This window comes from Python bivittatus, unplaced genomic scaffold (assembly GCF_059951505.1).
Source record: "Python bivittatus isolate LINGU-HERP-01145 unplaced genomic scaffold, Pbiv_v1 ctg000840_np1212, whole genome shotgun sequence".
Classification (NCBI taxonomy): domain Eukaryota; kingdom Metazoa; phylum Chordata; class Lepidosauria; order Squamata; family Pythonidae; genus Python; species Python bivittatus.
This window is the reverse complement of record NW_028277113.1, coordinates 8,772,626-8,792,842: the sequence shown is the minus strand read 5'-3', so window position 1 is coordinate 8,792,842 and position 20,217 is coordinate 8,772,626. Positions and strand designations below refer to the sequence as shown.

At 38.0% G+C, this 20,217-nt stretch overlaps 1 protein-coding gene across 1 annotated transcript in view; it reads right to left on the bottom strand.

Annotated features, from left to right (window-relative positions):
• Nucleotides 1–20,217, bottom strand: part of CDH6 (cadherin 6) — a 159,354-nt gene that overhangs the window by 14,873 nt on the left and 124,264 nt on the right. The window contains exons 6-9 of the mRNA XM_088130687.1: nt 19,931–20,118; nt 12,938–13,191; nt 6,975–7,111; nt 265–386 (exon numbers count right to left, since the gene is read on the bottom strand). Of these exons, the coding sequence (XP_087986813.1) occupies nt 265–386; nt 6,975–7,111; nt 12,938–13,191; nt 19,931–20,118 (701 nt within the window). The remainder of the gene's footprint in view (nt 1–264; nt 387–6,974; nt 7,112–12,937; nt 13,192–19,930; nt 20,119–20,217) is intronic.

Here is a 20,217-nt window from a genome sequence, read left to right as displayed (position 1 = left end):
ATTAAGGCTGTAGATTCTCTGTGCAAACCCTCCACTGATTTATCAAAAGGAGCAGAGTTCTTTTGTCCAAAAGAAACAGAAGAAGGGCAGAGATGCAGATAGTGAAACGAAGTGCAGGAAACAGCCATCTAAACTATGCAAAATGCCAGTTATAGTTTGGGGCCAAGAAGGGATGGGTTGATTTCATTTAGCATCGCTGGCAGTTCCTTGCAACATAAAAGGCACAAAACATGAGATATGTCTTAGAAAACACCAACTGCTAACCTGCTCAGCCTTTGCATTTTCACAGACGAAGGTCTCATAAAACATGACAAACTCTGGGGCGTTGTCATTCACATCCAGGACTTTAATAAATACTGGGACATGGCTACTTTCTTTTGGGTTGTCTGCAATAACACACAAAGAGAAAGTGTTTTAATATGAGTACAAAGAGTGGTTTTTTGCTTTTTCAGGGGAGCAAGACATTCATGAAGTGAATGCAAGCAATGAGTAATAACGTTCTTTTATTGAGAGTTGCAGAAATACACAGGACTGACAATTTACTGCCTGAGGAGAAAGCCCTTTCTATTTCATTTAACAGAAGCAGACTAGATTAGCAGATGAATGGATGGTATATTATTTACTGCACCTAAGTGTGTCATGGCATGCAATCCTCTCCTTTGAAGGATGGGAATGATTAAGGGCTTGGCCCTTCTCCTCCCCTTTCCCAGCATTCACTCCCTGAGGTAGCTGCCTCATTCTTACTAATAGTAGGATTGGTCCAAACTGCATCTTATGATTTCCTTACTCTCTCCCTTCCTTCTGGTATAATTCTCTAAAATGCCACCAAAGAGATCACCACAAATAGGGTTCTTTACCTCTGAAATTCTTCTTGCACTATCTTCCCCTATCTATATTACTATTGCTACTGCTACAAAGAAAAAGAAAAAGAAAAAATGTACTTTATTTATTTATTTATTTATTTGGCTTGTATGCTGCCCATCTCCCCCACGGGTGACTCTGGGCGGCTCACAATAAAAAAGAAAAAACACAATTCTCTCCAAGATGGCTAAAAACTATAAATAATTAAAAAACATATTAAAAATGCCCTAAAAAACCTCCTCTAATTTTGGCCCTATAAAAACCTGTAAGATGCTGGGGGGGGGCAACCCATCATCCCACCAGCCATCTCCACAATATAAAAAAGATCCTCTCTTGTAATTCTTAGGATTCTACTATTTGCATATATGTGGGGTGATTAATATAAATAGACAGCGTGGGAAGGGGAGTTAGTGATCACCAAGGGCTTGAGGAAAGAGGGGGAGGGGGAGGGAGAGAAGAGAGGATTTACGATTAGAGTTTTCATTTTGATTTGAGAAAGACTGAAAGACAAACTTTATTTGCTTATGCCTCTTAACTGTGCTAACATAAACAGAGGCCTGACGTGCTGTTGCTTGCAACTCCTCTTCTGGGAATAAACTTCAAAGGAAGAACTGATACGATATTCCCTTTATAGTGGGAAGGCTAACCTTTTCCCTTCATCATGTGGAATCTGAAATGCTTTGTTCCACTTTACTATAGTAGAATTCTAGCTCTTCATTTCCATCTCAGTTTTCTTTATTTTTAGTCTAGGCCTTAGACACAACCAATACGTATCTTAACAGAAATCCTGTTGGAAATAAGTTTTCCTGGGAGCTACAGAGCCTCTTGAAGGCAAATTTCCTAATTTTAGCTGCTTTTCCATTTGCCTTCCCCCAATTTTCATTTTCAATAGATATTTCTCTAAATTTGAGATAGACATCTGGTACTCTGTAGGCATTTTGGATTACAATTCCTAGTGATCCCAGCCAAAGTGGCTTAGAGTCAGCTATTATGGAAGAGCTAGTGTAAAATGCCTGGAGGACAACAGGTTGTCATCTCTTGTTCTAGTTTTGGAAGCAGTGGGCCCAAAGAATTCTCCCGTCAGCACTACAAAAACTCTACACAGAGGGCCATCTTCATCACTTTCTGCATTGTTTTATCTAATTTCACAAACCTACAAAGTTCTCCCTCTCTCTCCATTCCCAAGGCACGTTGCTTTCAAAATGCGCTAAGAGCCAGTTTTTATCTTTCCAACCCAATGGAATGTCAGGAAGAAATTATGTAAAGGAAGTTTAATGTCTATCCATCAGCAGGAGGACTTGTCCAAAACAGAACAGAATGTAATCAAAGTGAGACTGTGGGACAGAGGGCCCGTTTGCTCCATTCTAAGCGACCCTCCCTCTTCCTTTCGGGTCACACGACCACAGCAAAGCAGATGCAGCCTGCCCTGTGCATCCCAGTGTACACAAACTCTTTACACATGGACACAATATGAGAGGAGAGCAGAAACGCAAATGTATCTGTAGTTGTACAGATGCAACTAATATGCACTGATTCTGATTAGATCCTCACAAACACCCAAAGGCAACTCATAGGCAGATACCTTAAAGAAAATGTTCACTGACACAACGTGTTAGAAAATACAGATGTTTCCTATGACCACTGCTGGTAAAAGGGTCACGATGAATTTGTTCTGCATGCTTTCCCTACCTTGCTCTTTACATAATTTACAGACTGTGATTCCAAAAGTTACAACACATTTTTAAACACAGGGATGCAGTACTTAGGAAATGCACAATCAATATTTTTCTTAGTGATTGCTCTCAGGCATTCCTCTTTCCTATATGTCTGTGCAAACTTAAAGCTTCACTGGTATTTATCTTGCTTCCTCTCTCCCTCATTCTTTTTTCCCCAGTAAATTAATCATAAAATGTTGGTCTCTTCAACAAAACTTCATTGTCACCTGCTTTTTTTTTCCTGTCAAAAAGAGGGATAAATGTTACTTTATAGAGCAGGTAGTCCCTTGTTCCCCATAGAACATAAATACATATTTCTTAGTTATTCATGTAGCAGTAGTATCTATCAAACCAGGCACTGAAATCTTTTTTTCTCTTGATTTTGGAATTTATAGGGTTCATGCTTTGAAATCTCATCATTCAGAACTCTAATCTGGAAGGCAAGTGCATACTGAGAGGTTTAAGTTCCATTTCTGAATCTGAGTTTATAAATGGCTCATGGAGACCCAAATAAAATACACCCACATTTAATCAGATGTATATTTGTCAGAAAAAAAAATCACAACAACAGTCTTCAAAATAGCGTCCCTCTAGATGTTACAAATGCTATCATTGTCCAGTATGCTCATACTTGCTTGGGATTATGGAAGTTGTAGTCTAACCCACCAGGAATATGCCATCTTGGATAAGATTACAATAACACTAAAAATAGCCTTCCTTTGGAAAGGGATCTTGTAATCCCTAAAATGTAGAAATATTTACTGCATAGAACTCAGCTGTCATACCATTGCACAGCATCTCAAAGTACAAGTGATCCCTGGCTTTTGGTTTGCTTTGATTAATCTAAGAATTAAACTAGACATATTGCATGCATCTTTAGAAACTATAGGAATTAAAAATAGAAGAGCTTGAAAGAAAGAAAAGCATCGTGATATATACGCTGGGTGCCAAACGCATCTCTGGAAACTACATTTAAAAAAAAAAACTCCTTTCATTTTAACTGGAACTTAAGCACAGAGGGATCATGTGCTGAAGTCCCTAATAGTCTAAGTCTAAACTGCAGTCCCTAATACAATGTGCACGAAGTGCAGGCCAGGGATTACGCATGGCTTGCCTACATTACTTTCGTGGCTCCTCAAAAGTGTGTAGGACCAACAATATGGGGCCAGTTTTGTATTTGTGAGACCTGCATATGGTTAAGCCATCAAGTCACCTGAAACCCCTATTCCAAAGGGAGTCTAGCCCTACCGACTTTTGGCACGCACCCTTGACATGCCACACAAAGCCTGAAGTGGAAGTTGCACACTCCACCCTAAACAACAAGTTCAAAGCTCTCTTTTTCCAACCAATTCCCTTCTCCTTTTCTTTCAATGTCTTTAGCTTTTGGCATGGCCTGGCTTAATTCAAGTGCTTTATAATGAACTGATAAATGATGATGGTCATATTCAGCATTTCTCAGTCAGTAGTCTCCCTCATGTAGAAACACATAGTAAGAGCGTGCAGCTGAGATAAAAAAAGATTTCACTATCTACAGTTTAGTAGCTGGATGGGGGATCACCATGGTTTTAGGCCAGACTGTGAAGTCAGAAAATGCCTCAGGAGAAGTCAATGATATATCACTTTTATACTAGTGCTAATAAAACTCCATATAGTCACCAAGAACTGAGCTTGCCTGACAAACCCCAAATATTGAATGCATTTTTTTATTTGAGCAAACTGATATGTGTTTCTTATTCTGCACAAGTTAGGCTTCAAAATGCAGAATTCAGTTTTCCTGGCCTTTCCTGGGAGCAGAAATTTATTTTTTTTAGTGTGTGCTACATATGACTATATCATCAAGTTCCTTGGATTTAGCTGCAAATAGGAGTCTGATCTAAAGGAGCTCCCCAATTTTTTCAGACATTAAATTATTATTATTGTTATTGTTATTCTTATTTTTAAAAAAGACCCATTCTGGTCTATTCCAGAGTAAAAAAAAAATGAAACAAAGTAGACTCAATATAGGTGAGCCTTATCCGGAAGAAGTGTCAAGCATCAGGGTTGATAAGTATCAGCATAGTCCTGGGGGTGTTTTTAGATTCTGTGAATGCCAGGAGTATACTAATTCTATACCATTTTAAATATGATAGTCATAACACCTTGGTCATTATAGTTTATTAATGACCCCAATTTACTCTTCTTGAAAGAACTACAATGCTGAGGATTTTGTGGGAAAAAGGAATATAATGGGGTTTACTACTTCCTACCCAAACTACTTATTACAGTGGTTTTTATTACTTATTATGTATAATTATTATTATTCATAGGTTTGCACCCTAAACTGATGCATATCTTTCACCAGTCGCTACCTTTAATGGGCATACTATATCTGAGCTGTAAAATTTTGGGGGACCACCAGTAGCAAAAAAGAGATAAAAACATCTCTGTCTGTGGAGTCCTTGGGGTTCTCTTGAGCTTGGTTATTTTCTTGCATGTGTTTCATTACCCAGCCAGGTAACGTCTTCAGTGCTAGAATGGAGTGGGGTTTGCTCTCTGTTTATATGCTGTGGCCTGCCCTGCCAGTGCTGGTGGGGGTGGGGTTTGTTTTGCTCCTCTGGTAGTTCCTTGATTAGCATCTGTTGTTTGCTTGATTGTGTGCCTGGTGGTAACCTCTGCTTATCAAAAAGTGCCTGACCACTCAACCTACTACAACACAACCTACACAAGCTATGAAAAGGATCACACTGCCGTACATCAGAAATGTCTCAGAAACCACCAACAGACTATTACAACCATGTGGCACCTCTGTAGCACACAAACCAACTAAAGCCCTCCAAAATATCTTAAGTAAACCAAAAGACCCAGTTGCCCAAAAAGAAAAAACAGGAGTCATCTACAACATATAATGTAAGGACTGTAACAAACACTACATAGGACAAACAGGCAGAAGACTAGCAGAACATATCCATGAACACCAACTAGCAGTCAGAAGACATGATGAAAACTCCTTTATCTCACAACACATGGACAGACTCAACCACAGTTTTAACTGGGAAACTGTCAGCATTTTAGACCAAGCCAAATCCAAGTATGCAAGAGAATTCTTGGAAGCCTGGTATTCAGACAAGGCAGCAATTAACAGACACATAGAGATAAACAGCATCTACATACTATTCAAAAGAGACAAAAGATCAGAAGATCGCCTCACCAGCAATCATCACCCAGATAAGCAAAGGTTACCACCAGGCACACAATCAAGTAGTCAACAGAAGCTAATCAAGGAACTACCAGAGGAGCAAAACAAAACCCCCTCCTCCACCAGCACTGGCAAGGCAGGCCACAGCATATAAACAGAGAGCAAACCCCAACCCATTTTAGCACTGAAGATGTAACCTAGATGGGCAATGAAACGTTTGCAAGAAAAGAACCAAGCTCAGAGAACCCCAAGGACTCCACAGTTCAACCCTGAGCTACACATATTCGCCTCTATTGGTACATCTCTGTCTGCTGCCATCTCATTGTCCTCCAGAATTTTGTAGCTCTATTTTATATACAAAAAAGAAGATAGCTTAACTTGCTTGAATGCCACATTTATCTCCAGTTGTATAGATACTATGAACCATGGAAGCTTATGATTGTGTAGTAATGAATTTGTTACTCTAATGTACCACTAGACTGTGTTGCTTTTCATCAAATGAATTGGCATTATCAAGAAAGATCACTCCTTCCACCATCACCTCAGCTTGGACAAAACTGGTCATAGTGAAGGATGATACATGTGGCTGACATTTTCAAAGATGACAAAATATGCATTTTGCTTTCAATGCAATCTAAATGCCTTGAGGCTAGCTCTTGAAGCATATCTACATGAAAGTTAGTCCCATCAATAACCGCTTTTGCATAAATGGATTTAAGAGCAATGAGCTGCTTTTCAGCTCTCCTGATTAATTCTGATCCTAATTAAACTAATAGGGTTTCGGCAGAAGTAAATGGCTTTTAGAAGTTATCTTTCATTTTGGTCAGTGCTATAGGACTGAAATTTCCAGGCACAAAAAACATACAGGATTTTCATTTTCCTCCCTGACATTATATATCTGTATATTTTTAGCCCATACAACTTTTTTGCAGATCAGCAATTCCTCTCTGATAGTCAATGGCCAGGAGAATTCTTCTGGTCTGTTTGATATGAACTGAGGGGCCTGTTAATTTTCCTTCTGTTCAGGCATGTAGTTGCCTCTTCACAGGCTACAGCCCAGGGGAAGATAGGGAAAAAATACAGAAAGTCTTTCAGGTTTATGTCTGAATAATAGCAAGCAACTAAAGCATATAGACCTGACTTCCTTTCAGCCATGCTTGGCTAGAAGGCTGCATTTGTTAGAGCAATGGTGTGTACGTGTGTGTGTTTTACAGACAACTTACTGATTTCAGCAGCTATTACTGTAATGTTGTGCCACAATAACATTTCTCGGTCGAGAGGTTTGGAAGTAAATATTGATCCATTTCCAGAATCAATGTTGAATATTCTGTCCATATCAGTATGCCGATCCACAGAATATCTGCAAATAAAGACAGATAAGAAATGAGATGTACTTCCATTTCACTATTCTTTTCAATTCCCACTGCTTTCTAAAACTTAGTACGGAAAACCAATAAACAAAACCAATTTGCTATAAGGTGCAATGTCTTGATCTATTTTTCAGATTAATCCTGTATCCGAAGCCTCATCCCACTTCCTGTTCTCTTGGCTTTTGGAAAATGTATTGGAACACAACTATTTAACCTGGATTTTCGTTGCTTTGTTTCTGGTGATCAATAGGCTAAAAAGTACAGACTCAGGCTACCAGACCTGCGTTCCATTGTAACGGACTGGGGTTTTTTAAACACACGCAATTGCAGCTCACCCATCACTGAATACAAAGTCATGCTTCCTGTACTTATCATGTGATCAAATGTAACACAGATAAACATAATGCTGCAATTTGGGAAAGAAAAGAAGGCATTTGAAAGGCTATGCGTGCTCCATTATTTGTGTTTAGCGGGGAAGCACATGCATGACACTACAACTTCAGGGGAAAAAAAGCCTATCTATGTGAGGTGCAGATGTCTATGCTGGTACTGAAATGTAACCTCTCCCTTCAAAAATGAGTTGACGGACATGTCATAAAAATAGCAGAAATAGAGGATAACCACTGATTCCTTGCTTGTATAACCTCTTTTCAGCCCCCAAGTTCAAGATAAAAATGGAAGGAAAGGTTGCAGTGTTATTGCTTTGAAAACTCTCCAACTGGTAAGAGTTACAAGATCATACAGTTATTACATAACTATAGCCATGCCAATTATTATAAATTAAAAGTAGCAATACAACTGTTTTGAAATATACTAGGATGTAATTGCAGAAAGAGAGTGTGTGTAACGGGCGATGAGTGTGTAATACAAATGTGTCAGACGCTGCAGTAATGGGAACATATGAGGCCTCTGTCATGTTTCAGTAGCCCTTATCTCATATCTTCTTCCAGAAATCCATAGTGACTACATGGCAGATGATGGCTGTTTCGGGAAGAAGTTGCTGGCTTGCAGGCACTGCACATTTATAAGCTGTCATCCAGCCCACTAACACATGAATGAAGTCATTCATTCATTTACAGGACATATATAAAGATTCTAGGCAGTTCACAACAATCCGTAAGAACAAAGATAAAAACAAAACTACCCTTCCCCTCCATGAATCAGACCAAACATTTTTAAAGGTGATACTGATAAATAGAGCTCCTTTTAAGTAAGAATTTTAAAGCATCTTCAGCGTTTGCTCTCAGTGCACTAAGCCCCTAAAATCACAGCAGTAGAGCAGCTGTTTCCATTCTGTCTCTTTAAAGAAAACAGTCAAGCCTTTACAAAGCTTAAAGTGGTAAACTTCATGAGATATTTTTTTTAAGATCAAGGGAAAAAATTATTTCCCTTGCTTTCTAAAAGCCTGAGCCTCTGGGCTCCTCTATACATGTTGCACTAACTAGGTCTCAAGGACAGGACTGCACAATGCCATTCTCAACCAGTCCTCAGCCCACCATGAAGACCTCTACCCATCTTGATCCAGATCAAAAACAGTATTTTGTGAGTGTCAGCATAAGCAACACTTGTCGCACATCACTTGCCTCCTCCGTTGCAGCACCTGCCCTGTGAGATTCAGAGAGCTTTGACACTGCTAGCGTTTAGGAAGGAAGCGCTAGCTTTTCTCCTGGGTGCTGGGAGTCAGGATGTTAGTGGAAGCCATTGTGTATGTTTTACAATTTGTTATGGGAGAATTTTGCCTGGAGCCCTGATCGCATCGCATCGCATTGTATTTATTTATTTCACTGTGCTCCATTTAATATTTTATGTATTCTTAGTTGCCCAGGGTCACTAGATTGATACGGGTGGCCTTATAAAGCAGTCTGCAGCAGAGTCACTACTAATCTCACCTTCTTTCACACAGCTAATCTTATACTATGGCAGCCATATCAAGAGCCATTTCTGACAACAGAGATTCTGATAATCAGCACTGTGATAAGACCAGCTCTACAAGAAGAGAGAGGTGGTGGGAATGAAAGCTTTTTTTCATTTATTTTAAAAAATGTTTGATTACAAAAAGAAGAAAAAATGCATAAAGTGGGGTGGGAACTAAAGCTTAGCTATGTATTATGTTAACCAACTACAAGTCGTGATGTAGGTGCTTGAAAATTAAATGCAGCAGAAGTTTGATAGGTACCATAGGACATCTTTTCATCTGGCAATAAGCATTAAATGGTAATGGAGGACTTTTCTACTGGATGCGTGGAAGAGTATTTCTTTAATAAGATCATAGCTAAGGAAGAGTTTAAACTTCTTCCTGCAATGATTCCACTGATGATCCTTCCCATGCCTTGTATTTAATTGAAAAAAAATGAGATGTAATTCCTAATCACATGATTAACATAACAAGTAGCTAAGCCCTTAATGGTGACCTTGGAGAAGCAGTAGGACATAGGATCTACCTCTCATTAAAATTAGGCAGAAAAAGAAAGTAAAAAGCTTATCTCTCATCTTGCCTGAGAACCAATCAATAAGAAGAAAGATCCAGTCTTATTTTCCCCTCCCCTCCAGTTCCTTTTATTTTTATCGTTTGGTACATTTCCATCTGATGATGATGACTAAAAAAGCAGAGACAAGGCACAGAATTAAAGACTTAACTCAGAATTACTATAAAAAGACAGTGGTTTGGCAAAGTATTAATTTTGTATTTTCTTACATCAAGAGGTGGAAAAAAGAAGAAAGCAGATTTACAATAATTAAATATATATTATAATTATATTATTTATCTTGGCCCAGATGATACATTTGATAAGTTACCTTGTCCCTAATTTCATTCTGTTTAAAGAATCTCAGGTCTCTTTTGGTCAAAGACTGCTAATTATGTTGAGCTGCTGGTGACTGTGACTTAAAAGATCATAGGCTATTAAGAATTAAGACAACCACATCAAACTTGTTTGTATACTTTATAAAGTACTACATGTATCTGACAGACTGTAGGATTTTATCCTTTTCAAATCCTGGGACATGGATACATTGGAAGATTAATAAATACATATAATTGCTCAAAGCTTTGCTGTACTAGGAGTGCACAGAGAAGACAAATGATCAGGGAATGTCAAGGCAGCATCTGGTTAGTAAATTTCAGGAACATCCATTAATTTATTTGCTGATTATTATCTTCTTACCCTTGTTTCAGTGTTTCAATTACATTTTTTGTCACAAAGTTGGAAAGGCAATCTTGATCACATCTGCAGGGCTAAATTTCACTAGGGCCTGGCTCTTACCTTCAAGTTTTTATTCTGACTGGGATTTTCTTTCAGGCATAGGTTGCATTGTAAATGACTATGACAAAGTTCAGACATAGGGAGCTGCGACTGGTTTAATGTTGGCTTTGCTTTGGCCAAAAATATGTGGAACAGCATTCTTCCTGAGATGAAATTGGTTCCTACCCTGTTCTTTTTTTGGAAAGCCAAGTCATTGTGAGTAGACTAGTAATGAAGGTGACTTTCCTACTATGGTTCTATTTCTCAAGGTGCCATTGTTTTGTTTCACTAACATTTTATAACAGTTCTTAAAGATCCCCCCCCCACTTTTTAAGTAAGTTTGAGCCTTATTGGATTGAGCAGCATATCAACTGTAGCTAGCAAGCTAGTGAGCAAATAAATAAATAGACTGCATTGGGTTGGAGCCTGAATTATGTTCCGTTCAATTGCTATTGTATTATGTGTACTGGTAAGTCCTTGCTTAGCAACCACAATTGAGACCGGCAACTCCATCACTAAGCACTGTGGTCACTAAGTGGAAAATCACGTGACCATGATGGACTTACAATGTCACTTCCTATTTGGTCATTAAGGAATCATGTGACCACAATTTACATTCTCCATTGATTCTGCTTGTCTCAAGCTGGTTGGGAAGCACATAAATGATGATCACATGACTGCGGGACACTGCAATGGTTGTAAATGCGAGTATTGGTTGCAAAGTTATTTTTTTACACTGTTGTAACTTTGAACAGTTGCTAAATGAGGCAGTCAGTAAATGAGGATTACCTATATGTCCATTACATATAATTGTTATTGCCCAGTTTATTCAAGTTCAGATTGGTGCATCATGCCTTGTCAGCCTTCCCAGGTAGACCAGACAGGAAACACAAGCAGATGAGTTAATTCTACTTTATTGTAAGGCTACATTAACAGTTTGAACGTTGCAAGTTTGAAAGGACAAATCTCCCGCCATCTTCTTTATAGCCTGAGAAGCTAGGGCGGGTCCCTTCTGAGCCTCTTGCTCTCCCCATTATGCAGCTGCAGGCTATGCCTTCCCTTATCTGACTGTTCCCTAGGCAGCATCTCTTCGCCCCGTCTCTCAAAGTCTTTCTCACATACCATTACATGTCTACATCATATGAGCTCCTTGATAAAAATGAAATACCGTCATTCAGTGCTTTTCCTTCACAGCAGTGCCCTTTGGGCCAAAGGACAGGGACCTCATTGCAGACAGGACTAGAAACTGTCATTTCTAGTAGTACATCATGCTATTTATGCACCTGAAAAAACATTCAGCAACCAAGTAGATGGGGGAGATTGGCAACTAAAATGTTACTCTATTGACAAATGTACACGTCACTCAAATCTGTTCACGCCAAAGGCAGGGTTTTACAAATCTGGTTCCTTGGAGATATTTTCCTAATTGCTTTCTTAAATACAGCATCCTCTTGTTTAATGCAACTGCAAGTTGAATAGATTTCTGGGTCGACAAGGCATGTATGTGAGTGTTTTTTTCCCCTCACTAAGCATTTTCATAATGCCATTATGAAATACTCTTTAATGGGAGATCAAAGGACTTTCAAGCTGACAGTGCTCCATGATTAGGTTTTTCTTTTTAAAGCTACAGTCAAGAAGGGAAAAATTGAGGGTTTTCAATGTAACACCGAGTGTCTGAAGGTTTTATTCCTATCTGTCAGAGGAAACTGACAAATAAGTGACAAGTAGTATATATAATGGTCTAATTGCATCCTCCCTCAAGCTGAGAGGAAAAGTTAGAGCTAGCATTTACACTTGAAATAGGAAATGTATGGGTGGGGGGTTGGAAGTGCCATTAGCACAGAGCAGCCTTTATAGATCTTGGGAGGTACAAAGATTGTACAAAAGAAGTCCTTTTGGATCACATTTTATTGCTGGTGTGCAGCTTGTATGGGAGCACAGCCTATTTCCTTCATCTCTCTATTTTTCTCTGTTTGTCTCTAACTTCATTTATTTTGTCTGAGTCTATTGGTATACATTTCCCTCCGTTTTCATCCTTCTCTTTTAATGACCTCCATGGCATCTCTCTTCATTTTCTAATTTCAATCATTCCCCACATCCAGGAGATCCTTTCACTGTGCAGTATCTTAACCTCATTCACAGAATTTTATTGGAGGGGGGGAGTCCAAACATCATATTCCTTCTATAACTTTCCCATGCTTATCCACCATCCACCATTTCCACCCCACTTTATTCCATTAAGGAAGGGACAACCACACTATACGTTGGACTATAACTCCCATCTTTCTCAACCACTATGGACAATGTTGTATATGTGCCTATACAGCTCTTTTATAATACCATAAAGTGACCATAGTGTTCTGCCTCACTTTATATCCCCCACGTATATTGAAAAGGGGAGATCCAGTTCACCTTTCATACTTCAACTATGTCAGCCATTCTACAAGAGCACCTGTGACATACTTTCTAAAAGTGCTCCCCCTTTATTACAATAAGATTTACTTATCATGTTTGTATACTGCTGTCTTCTCAACTGACTCTTGTCAGTTGGATACCTCTGGTCTGTATGCTTACTTGATGGGGTTCTTTGCACTGTCAGGATCCCGTGCTGTTACAGCACCTATGATGGTATTTATCTGGACATCTTCCTTTACTTCTAATATATAAGCTGGTCTGCTGAAGACTGGAGGTTCATCTACATCCTCCACCTGAATTCTGACAGTAGTAATGTCCTTGAAGGGTCCCAGATAGAGGAATCTGGGATCCACATGAGGATTGCTAGCTTCCACTTTCAGAGTAAACTGTCTCCGCTTTTCAAAATCCAAAGCCTAAGAAGAGAAAAGATACATATTAAAAAGAAATCTGATAAAGCATCCAGGAAGACTTGTCAATTAGAGAACCACTGAGTTGCAATGAATGAGCTGATGATGTGTAATTTAAACTAAACCTTTACAGTCCAATACAGAATGAACATCCCTTGAATACAATGGAAAAAATAAATGTTTGTTTTGACTACAGTCTAAGATTTTAATGACCATCCCCTAACAACCATCTACTTGCCACTGTAAATTGATTGGTGTGCAGTCTAAAAGCTCAGTTTGGAATTTCAGACATGTATAAGGCTAATCAGACGTAAATATCTTGCTTTTGTAATCCCCAGCAAGCAGTATAAAACTGTAATTGAACACCTGATGGGCCATGCTGCATAGCTGATGATTTTTGTTCTGTTTGAGATTACATGAATTGTACAAGTATGTGCATATATCTATATCTGTAATCTCTCTCTCTGAAAAACAGTACCTCTGATTTAAGATAAAAGCATCTCTCACTTCTGACTTGGCCCACTCTAGATAAGCAACAATGTTTTATTATTGAAGCACCTCCATTTTGAATAGTGAAAACTATCCTTACTGTTAAAACTTTGTTTGAAAAAGAAAACTGTTGATTACTCATGACAACTATAATACTATCTGTGATGGAAATCTTCAGCATCCAGAATCTGGTACTAAACACTGCTGACATAAGATGCAAAGTAGTGAGAAGTTCAGTTGCTTTTCTGAAGCACCAACAATCTTTCACTTTTAGGAAAGTGTTAATGGCCTTAGCTTTGCTTAAGATAAGAGAACAATGCTGACACACTTAATTTACAGTATGTCAAGAGGATAAACTGGCAGAAGTTCAGATTCACACTTTCCCATCTTTTCTGAAATGAACATTCCCAAATAGGTTTGCAAAACTATATCAACTTCCTTGTCATATCAGGACATTTCCTCACAAAGAGAAAATAAAATGCTCACTTGGAATTGCCCTTTCTTTTCCTTAAAAGCATATGCCCAAAAATAGTACACTGGGAATGCAACTGAGTGTGATACTTGAAGTCAAAAGCAATCAAGTGTAATATTCAGTAAATTGGTACAGCAGAAATGCTATCAGCAAGCAAAATGATAACCATCATGGTTTTTTTTACCTGATTGCTTACTAACAAGTGCTGATGGTGAATTAATGTTTCTAGAAGTAGCTGAAGAAATTTGCTTTAATGGCTTTTGCTGTCCATAAGATTATTGTGCATTGGCCTTAATGGTATCTACTAGGTTTGCACATGACCCATATTCTTGGTAGTAGATAACTGTTACAGTACCATCAGTGAAAAGCACTGTCTTCAGTTTTATACTTGTATTGTGGAAGAGGATCCAAGTATAGAACCGGGAACTAAGGAGGATCCCATGTAAGTTCCAACTGCTTTTGGTGAACTGATGTTGTTTTACAGGCAAATTCTTTATGATTAAGGGCCTTCATGTTTCTCATCAGTGTTCAGTGTGTTTGTCAATAAAGATGCTTAAGTTATTTGAATGGACAGAGAAACTGGCCTATAGAGTTGCCTCTTCAATGTCCTACTGTGTCTGGAAGTGGAGATATGTGTGTGACTCAGTGTAATTAGACAATTACATCATGCAAACTGAGCAGGTAGAAGAACTATCCAAGGCCCTTTCAGCTATCCTGTCCCCATTTCTATTCTTTATGTTGTATGAAGCCTGGCCAAAGTTTTGTTTTCAGAGCCAGACACATGCATTCACTCACACACGCACATACCCATTCAACTGATATCATGGTTAAGAGCTAAGAGACATTTTCCTATGAATGAGAAATGTTAGTTGCGCTGTTATGTACAGACACTGTTCATGTTTGGAAGTTTACACAATGCCTTTTTCGAGGGCCTACTGATGTAGGCTGATACTTATAACCTTACCAACATTACTAGATTATATATTTGTAAATAAGATTAATGCAACTCTTTATGACATCAAAAGAGTCATGTAATGTCTATTAAACCTCTGCTCTAAAAAAAGTAAGAGACAGTGAGACAACACACATTCACTTACTTACTGCATTATATGGAAAACCATAATAATATGCAGCATTTAACATGTATGAAATTATAACAATATGCATTTAATCTGTGTGATGCCAACAACATGTAGCATTTAAATGTATAATATTCAATATTCAGAGTGGCACAGAAACTGATACGTTTTTTATTCAGGTCTCCATAGTGTAATTTTTCCCTTTAATCTGTAGGAAAAATCTTGCATGTGAAGAATTCTAGATTGTAATTCAATAGACTGACCTGGTTCACAAAATGCTAAAACATGGCTTGGGACTATGTGGATGATTCCGAACAACTCCCTTTGTCCTCATGCATGGTTAGCAAAGTTCAGCTTCACTTTTCTAAAGTTGCAAATTTAGCATTATGCTCAAATTATAGATCCTAATTTAAAAGAAACTGATTAGAGCAGTGTTGTCCAAACTTGGCCACTTTAAGATGAGTGGACTTCAACTCCCAGAATTCCCCAGCCAGCATGGCACTCTGATTTTTTGCTATAGTAGTTCAAGCCTGGTACCTTTCCTTGTAAAATATTCACAGTCTACTCAATCTACATGAACCAAGTCATTATTTAAAATATCTTGGCATAGAAGTTATTCCAGTTCTCCTTTCTAATTTACCAAAAGTTTCCCCCCCCCCCAAATATTGAATCCAAAGGTTTCCCAGTGTTTAAATGTGAGTCTCTTTAAAACAGGGTTCCTCAACCACAGCAATTTTAAGATGGCTGGACTTCAACTCCCAGAATTCCCCAGCCAGCATGGCTGGCTGGGGAATTCTGGGAGTTGAAGTCCACTCATCTTAAAGTGGCCAAGTTTGGACAACACTGGATTAGAGAATGTTTTAAATCAGGATCTCGGGTTTGAATCATATATATCTTTTAACTAAAATCTGCCCAACTCTCTTCCTTGACATAGTATTGTGAAACAGAGGAGCCTGATGTTTACTTTGGCTCATTCTGACCCATCCAGTAATGCAAAACCACGGTCTAATATCATGTGTGAACCAGCACAAGAAGCATCCTGAATAAGACAACAAATGTATAAAACTTATTATTTTCAGAAGTACAAATGTACACCTTCATGTCTTCTCATGTGAGTGGCCTTTTGCCGGCTTGTTTACGTAATTATGATATTAAGCGATTAGATAAGGTACATGAAGCATTTTTTACTCTTTTAGTAATCTTTACAGTAGCCATGAGAAGGACATTATTATTAGGCCTAACACCGCTTGTTCAGTTTGTTCTCCTGTTCAGCTTGCTTATTTGAAGGCCGAAAGGCTGCTTTTAAATACGCTTGTGTGTTTAGTACTATGGTTTGAAGAAGGCTGGTAAAATACACGCTAACAAATCACCCTGTGATTCTGAATCTTGCCTTATCAGCCAAAAACACTTGTGAGTCTTTTTCAGACTTCATCCTTAGATGGAAATGGAGTGTACATAAGCACCCATTACACAGCTCTTACCCTCATGCGTGCAGGCAAACATCAGCACCCAGCTATTTAATATCCTTGTTAAAGAAGGGGTTACAAGGCTGAGAACATAGTCATTTAGTTAAGGCTACCGAACTCCATGGCAAGGAAATATGTTGAATTATATCCTTGGTGCCCTACCTAGTGCAGCAACAGCTGGCACTGATCACTTATGTGGCCACCACCATTACGAGAGATTACTGTAATAGCAAATTCAGTAATAAATAATAATAATAAATAAATATCTTCTACATGGGGCTAGCTCTGAAGACTACTAGAAAACTGAAATTGGTGCAGAACGGAGCTACTGGGTGCAGGTGGGTACGGGTTGCTACCATCAAGTAGTTCCTATACTGTGGGCACTGCACTGGCTTTCACTCAGTTTCTGGGTTCTATTCAAAGTGTTGGCTTGAACCTTTACAGTCCTACATGGCTTGATTCCTTGGTACCTATAGCTGCTTTCTCTGTTCAGTATATTTATCCCAGTTGGAGACACCGGGTGTCCCTGGTACACAAGACTGATGGAAGTCCACAGGCAGTGTTTCTTGGTGGTGACCTCCAATTTGTGTGGAGAAGAAGTGACACTGGCACTGATCCCTGTACTTTGGGGTTTTTTGGGGGGGAGAGAGTTTAAAGTAGTGAAGACTGGACTATTTCTCAGGGTAGTTGAGGGCTGATGTCATCCAGGATTGAGAAGGCACCTGTGTGACTACATGGTTTTATCATTTTATTTGTAATCACTTGGTTTTATTAATTTAATGTTTTTACTATGTTTGTTTTCATATTTTGTTTTGGTATTTTATTATTGTTTTATTACTGTAAATTGCTGTGAGCCCCAAGGTTCAATGGTATACAGATGTAATAAATAAATAGTTCTTGGCACATGTCTGGGATACAGGGCCATCAACTTAGCAGCAAGAACTTTAAAAATAAACATTTTGTACCGGTCTAAAAAATTGGGTATACCTTTTGATTTGGCGGCACTTTCATTCAAAAAGAACAGGATAATTAAATGCTTTTTCATTTATGAATCTTCTAAATGTATATGTATACGATTCACTTCTATTAACCACGATTCATTGTTCGCTCAGGGTCTCTGGCATAGAAGCAGGCATATTCCATACTTAGCTTTCACAAGAACAGTTATTGCAGATAAAGCACAAATGGATGTCTTATGATAGGTTTATAAATCCATAGGGCTGAGGATTTCAGTGCTAGAATTGGTTCTGATGAATCTCCACTGGGTATCTTCAAGAGATGATAGGCCAGTATGGCAATATACTGGCCAAAATTAATTTTGTTGCATCTCCCTGGTCCTTGCAGCAATAAAAGTATTCTGAAAAGTAAGTCAAAGTAACTCCATGGCCATATATACCTTTAGCAGTGTATTAGGGAAGTGTGTTACATAATCCTCATTTTTTTAAAAAAAGCAGGCAGGACACGTCTTATTATCTATTAACTTTCTTATAACATTGTTTATTTTAGTTTTTATAGTTCATCCCAATTAAAAGACTCTAGAAAGATCACAACAGAGTAAAATATATATAAAAGCTAAACCAATTAGAATAGACCAGCTCACCCAGGACAGATGCCAGTAACATTCAATTAGGACTGAAAGCTTGCTGAAATTATAAATATAATGCTAATGTCTTTCTAATCAACTCTAAGGCCGTAATATAATTTTATTCTGTATTACATTGTACAATGCCAAAGGGCTTGGTGATTGTTCAAAAAGATATAAAAGGTGTAATCACTTTTAAATGATAATGAAATAAGAACAAGTCACCCATAAAAAATACTTGAGTATTCAAATGCAAATTATGGTTTTGTCATCAAACCATCTCAAGGATCTTTCTTTTCCTTGGTGGCATTCCACACTTCAACTACATTACGCAAGCCTTTACTTTAATTTACCTTTGGCATTCTCATGTCGATTTCTGGATTCAGTGTACAACTGGAAGGGATCTAATTATTTTAAAGTGAAAGTTTTAAGGTACATCACTCTATATGAGAAATGCCGGTATAAGATCAGAAGTAGATCTATGATCCATTAAATGAAATGCTTGAAATGATAGTTCAGTTTTTTCTACTCCTCCTCCTTGTTATACATATTTATTGCTTTCAGGTTTTTTTTTTTTAATCAGTGTGTGAATCTGAGTTATGAAAAAATATATACTGTATTTCTCTCCTGAGGTTTTGGGTAATTACAGCCTAAAGAAGACTTTGCTCTGTTTTATGCAGAGATTAATAGAGCTAAATTTACAAACTAAGAGAACTGCAGCTGGTAAGTCTTGTTCTCCACTACACTTAAATAACTTTTAAATTATGGAACAGATAAAGCTCTGTATTTGCACACATCAACTGTTTAAATACAGGAGAGTATTTAATATTCACTTATTTTAATGTGCTGCACTCTGAATTGTTAACTGATTGATTCAACAAAATTCTGTTTAATGGATGACTTTATCCTTGTGGAATTAGAGACTGTTGCCAAAGATCTTTTATATATTAAGGATTTTACCCAGAAGACACATTAAAAATGAGGATATTTTTCTGGATAAGGGATCCTCCTATTACTGACAGAGTTGCTAAATCCTTTTTATCTTTAATACACTTTGTTTTGCCTCCTCTTTAATTTTATTTGTGTGCAGATTGTGTATGTGTTTGTGTACGTGCGTGCATTTATGTTAGCTTGTATTTGTTTGGTTTTATTAAGTTTGTGATTTTCTCCACTTGCACCTAGCCCCTGGACAAACATTCCCTGACAACCTGTTTTTTCCTGCAATGTTCCCATGATGTTGGGATATATGGGGAGTTATTTAAACGTTATTTTGTATTCAAAACAAATGGGAAATGGCAGAAATGAAGAGAACCAACATAGCAACTGAATATAACAGTATATCTTGCATACTTGTGAAATGCAGAGTTTTGGAAGAGTACTAAACCCCAGCAATCATTCCATCAGGTTTAGCTGAAGATATTTTCAGTGGGCATACCAAGGTGCCCAAAACATGCAATATAAAACTTAAATGATTTTATACTCAGAAAAAAATGACTTTTTTCTAAGTATCTTGCATAAGACCACACAATTGTAGGGATCCTATCAACATTATTTACTTGGTTTCTGACTCCAATGGATCTTTTATTTGAGGACATCTTAAAAACTGCATTTTGCATGCCACACTAAAGGCTGGAATGAAGCATCTAAAAATGCACACCTTTTTTACTGTTACAATGCCTTCTTGTGTTTCCTTGTCTGTAGTAACCCCAAACATTTCTGAGCCATCCCCTTCAAGAATGCTGTATTCCATCTCAGCATTTTGACCCACATCAGCATCAGTAGCCTTTATCCGTCCAACCGGTGAATCAGGGGGTGCAGATTCTGGTATTTTGAACTGATAGGCACCTAAAGAGATGGAAAGTTGAACCAGAAAGTTAAAATTATTTCAGCATTTTTCAACAACCTCTTTCAATTTTCTTGTTATACCTGTTAGCTGCCTGTATA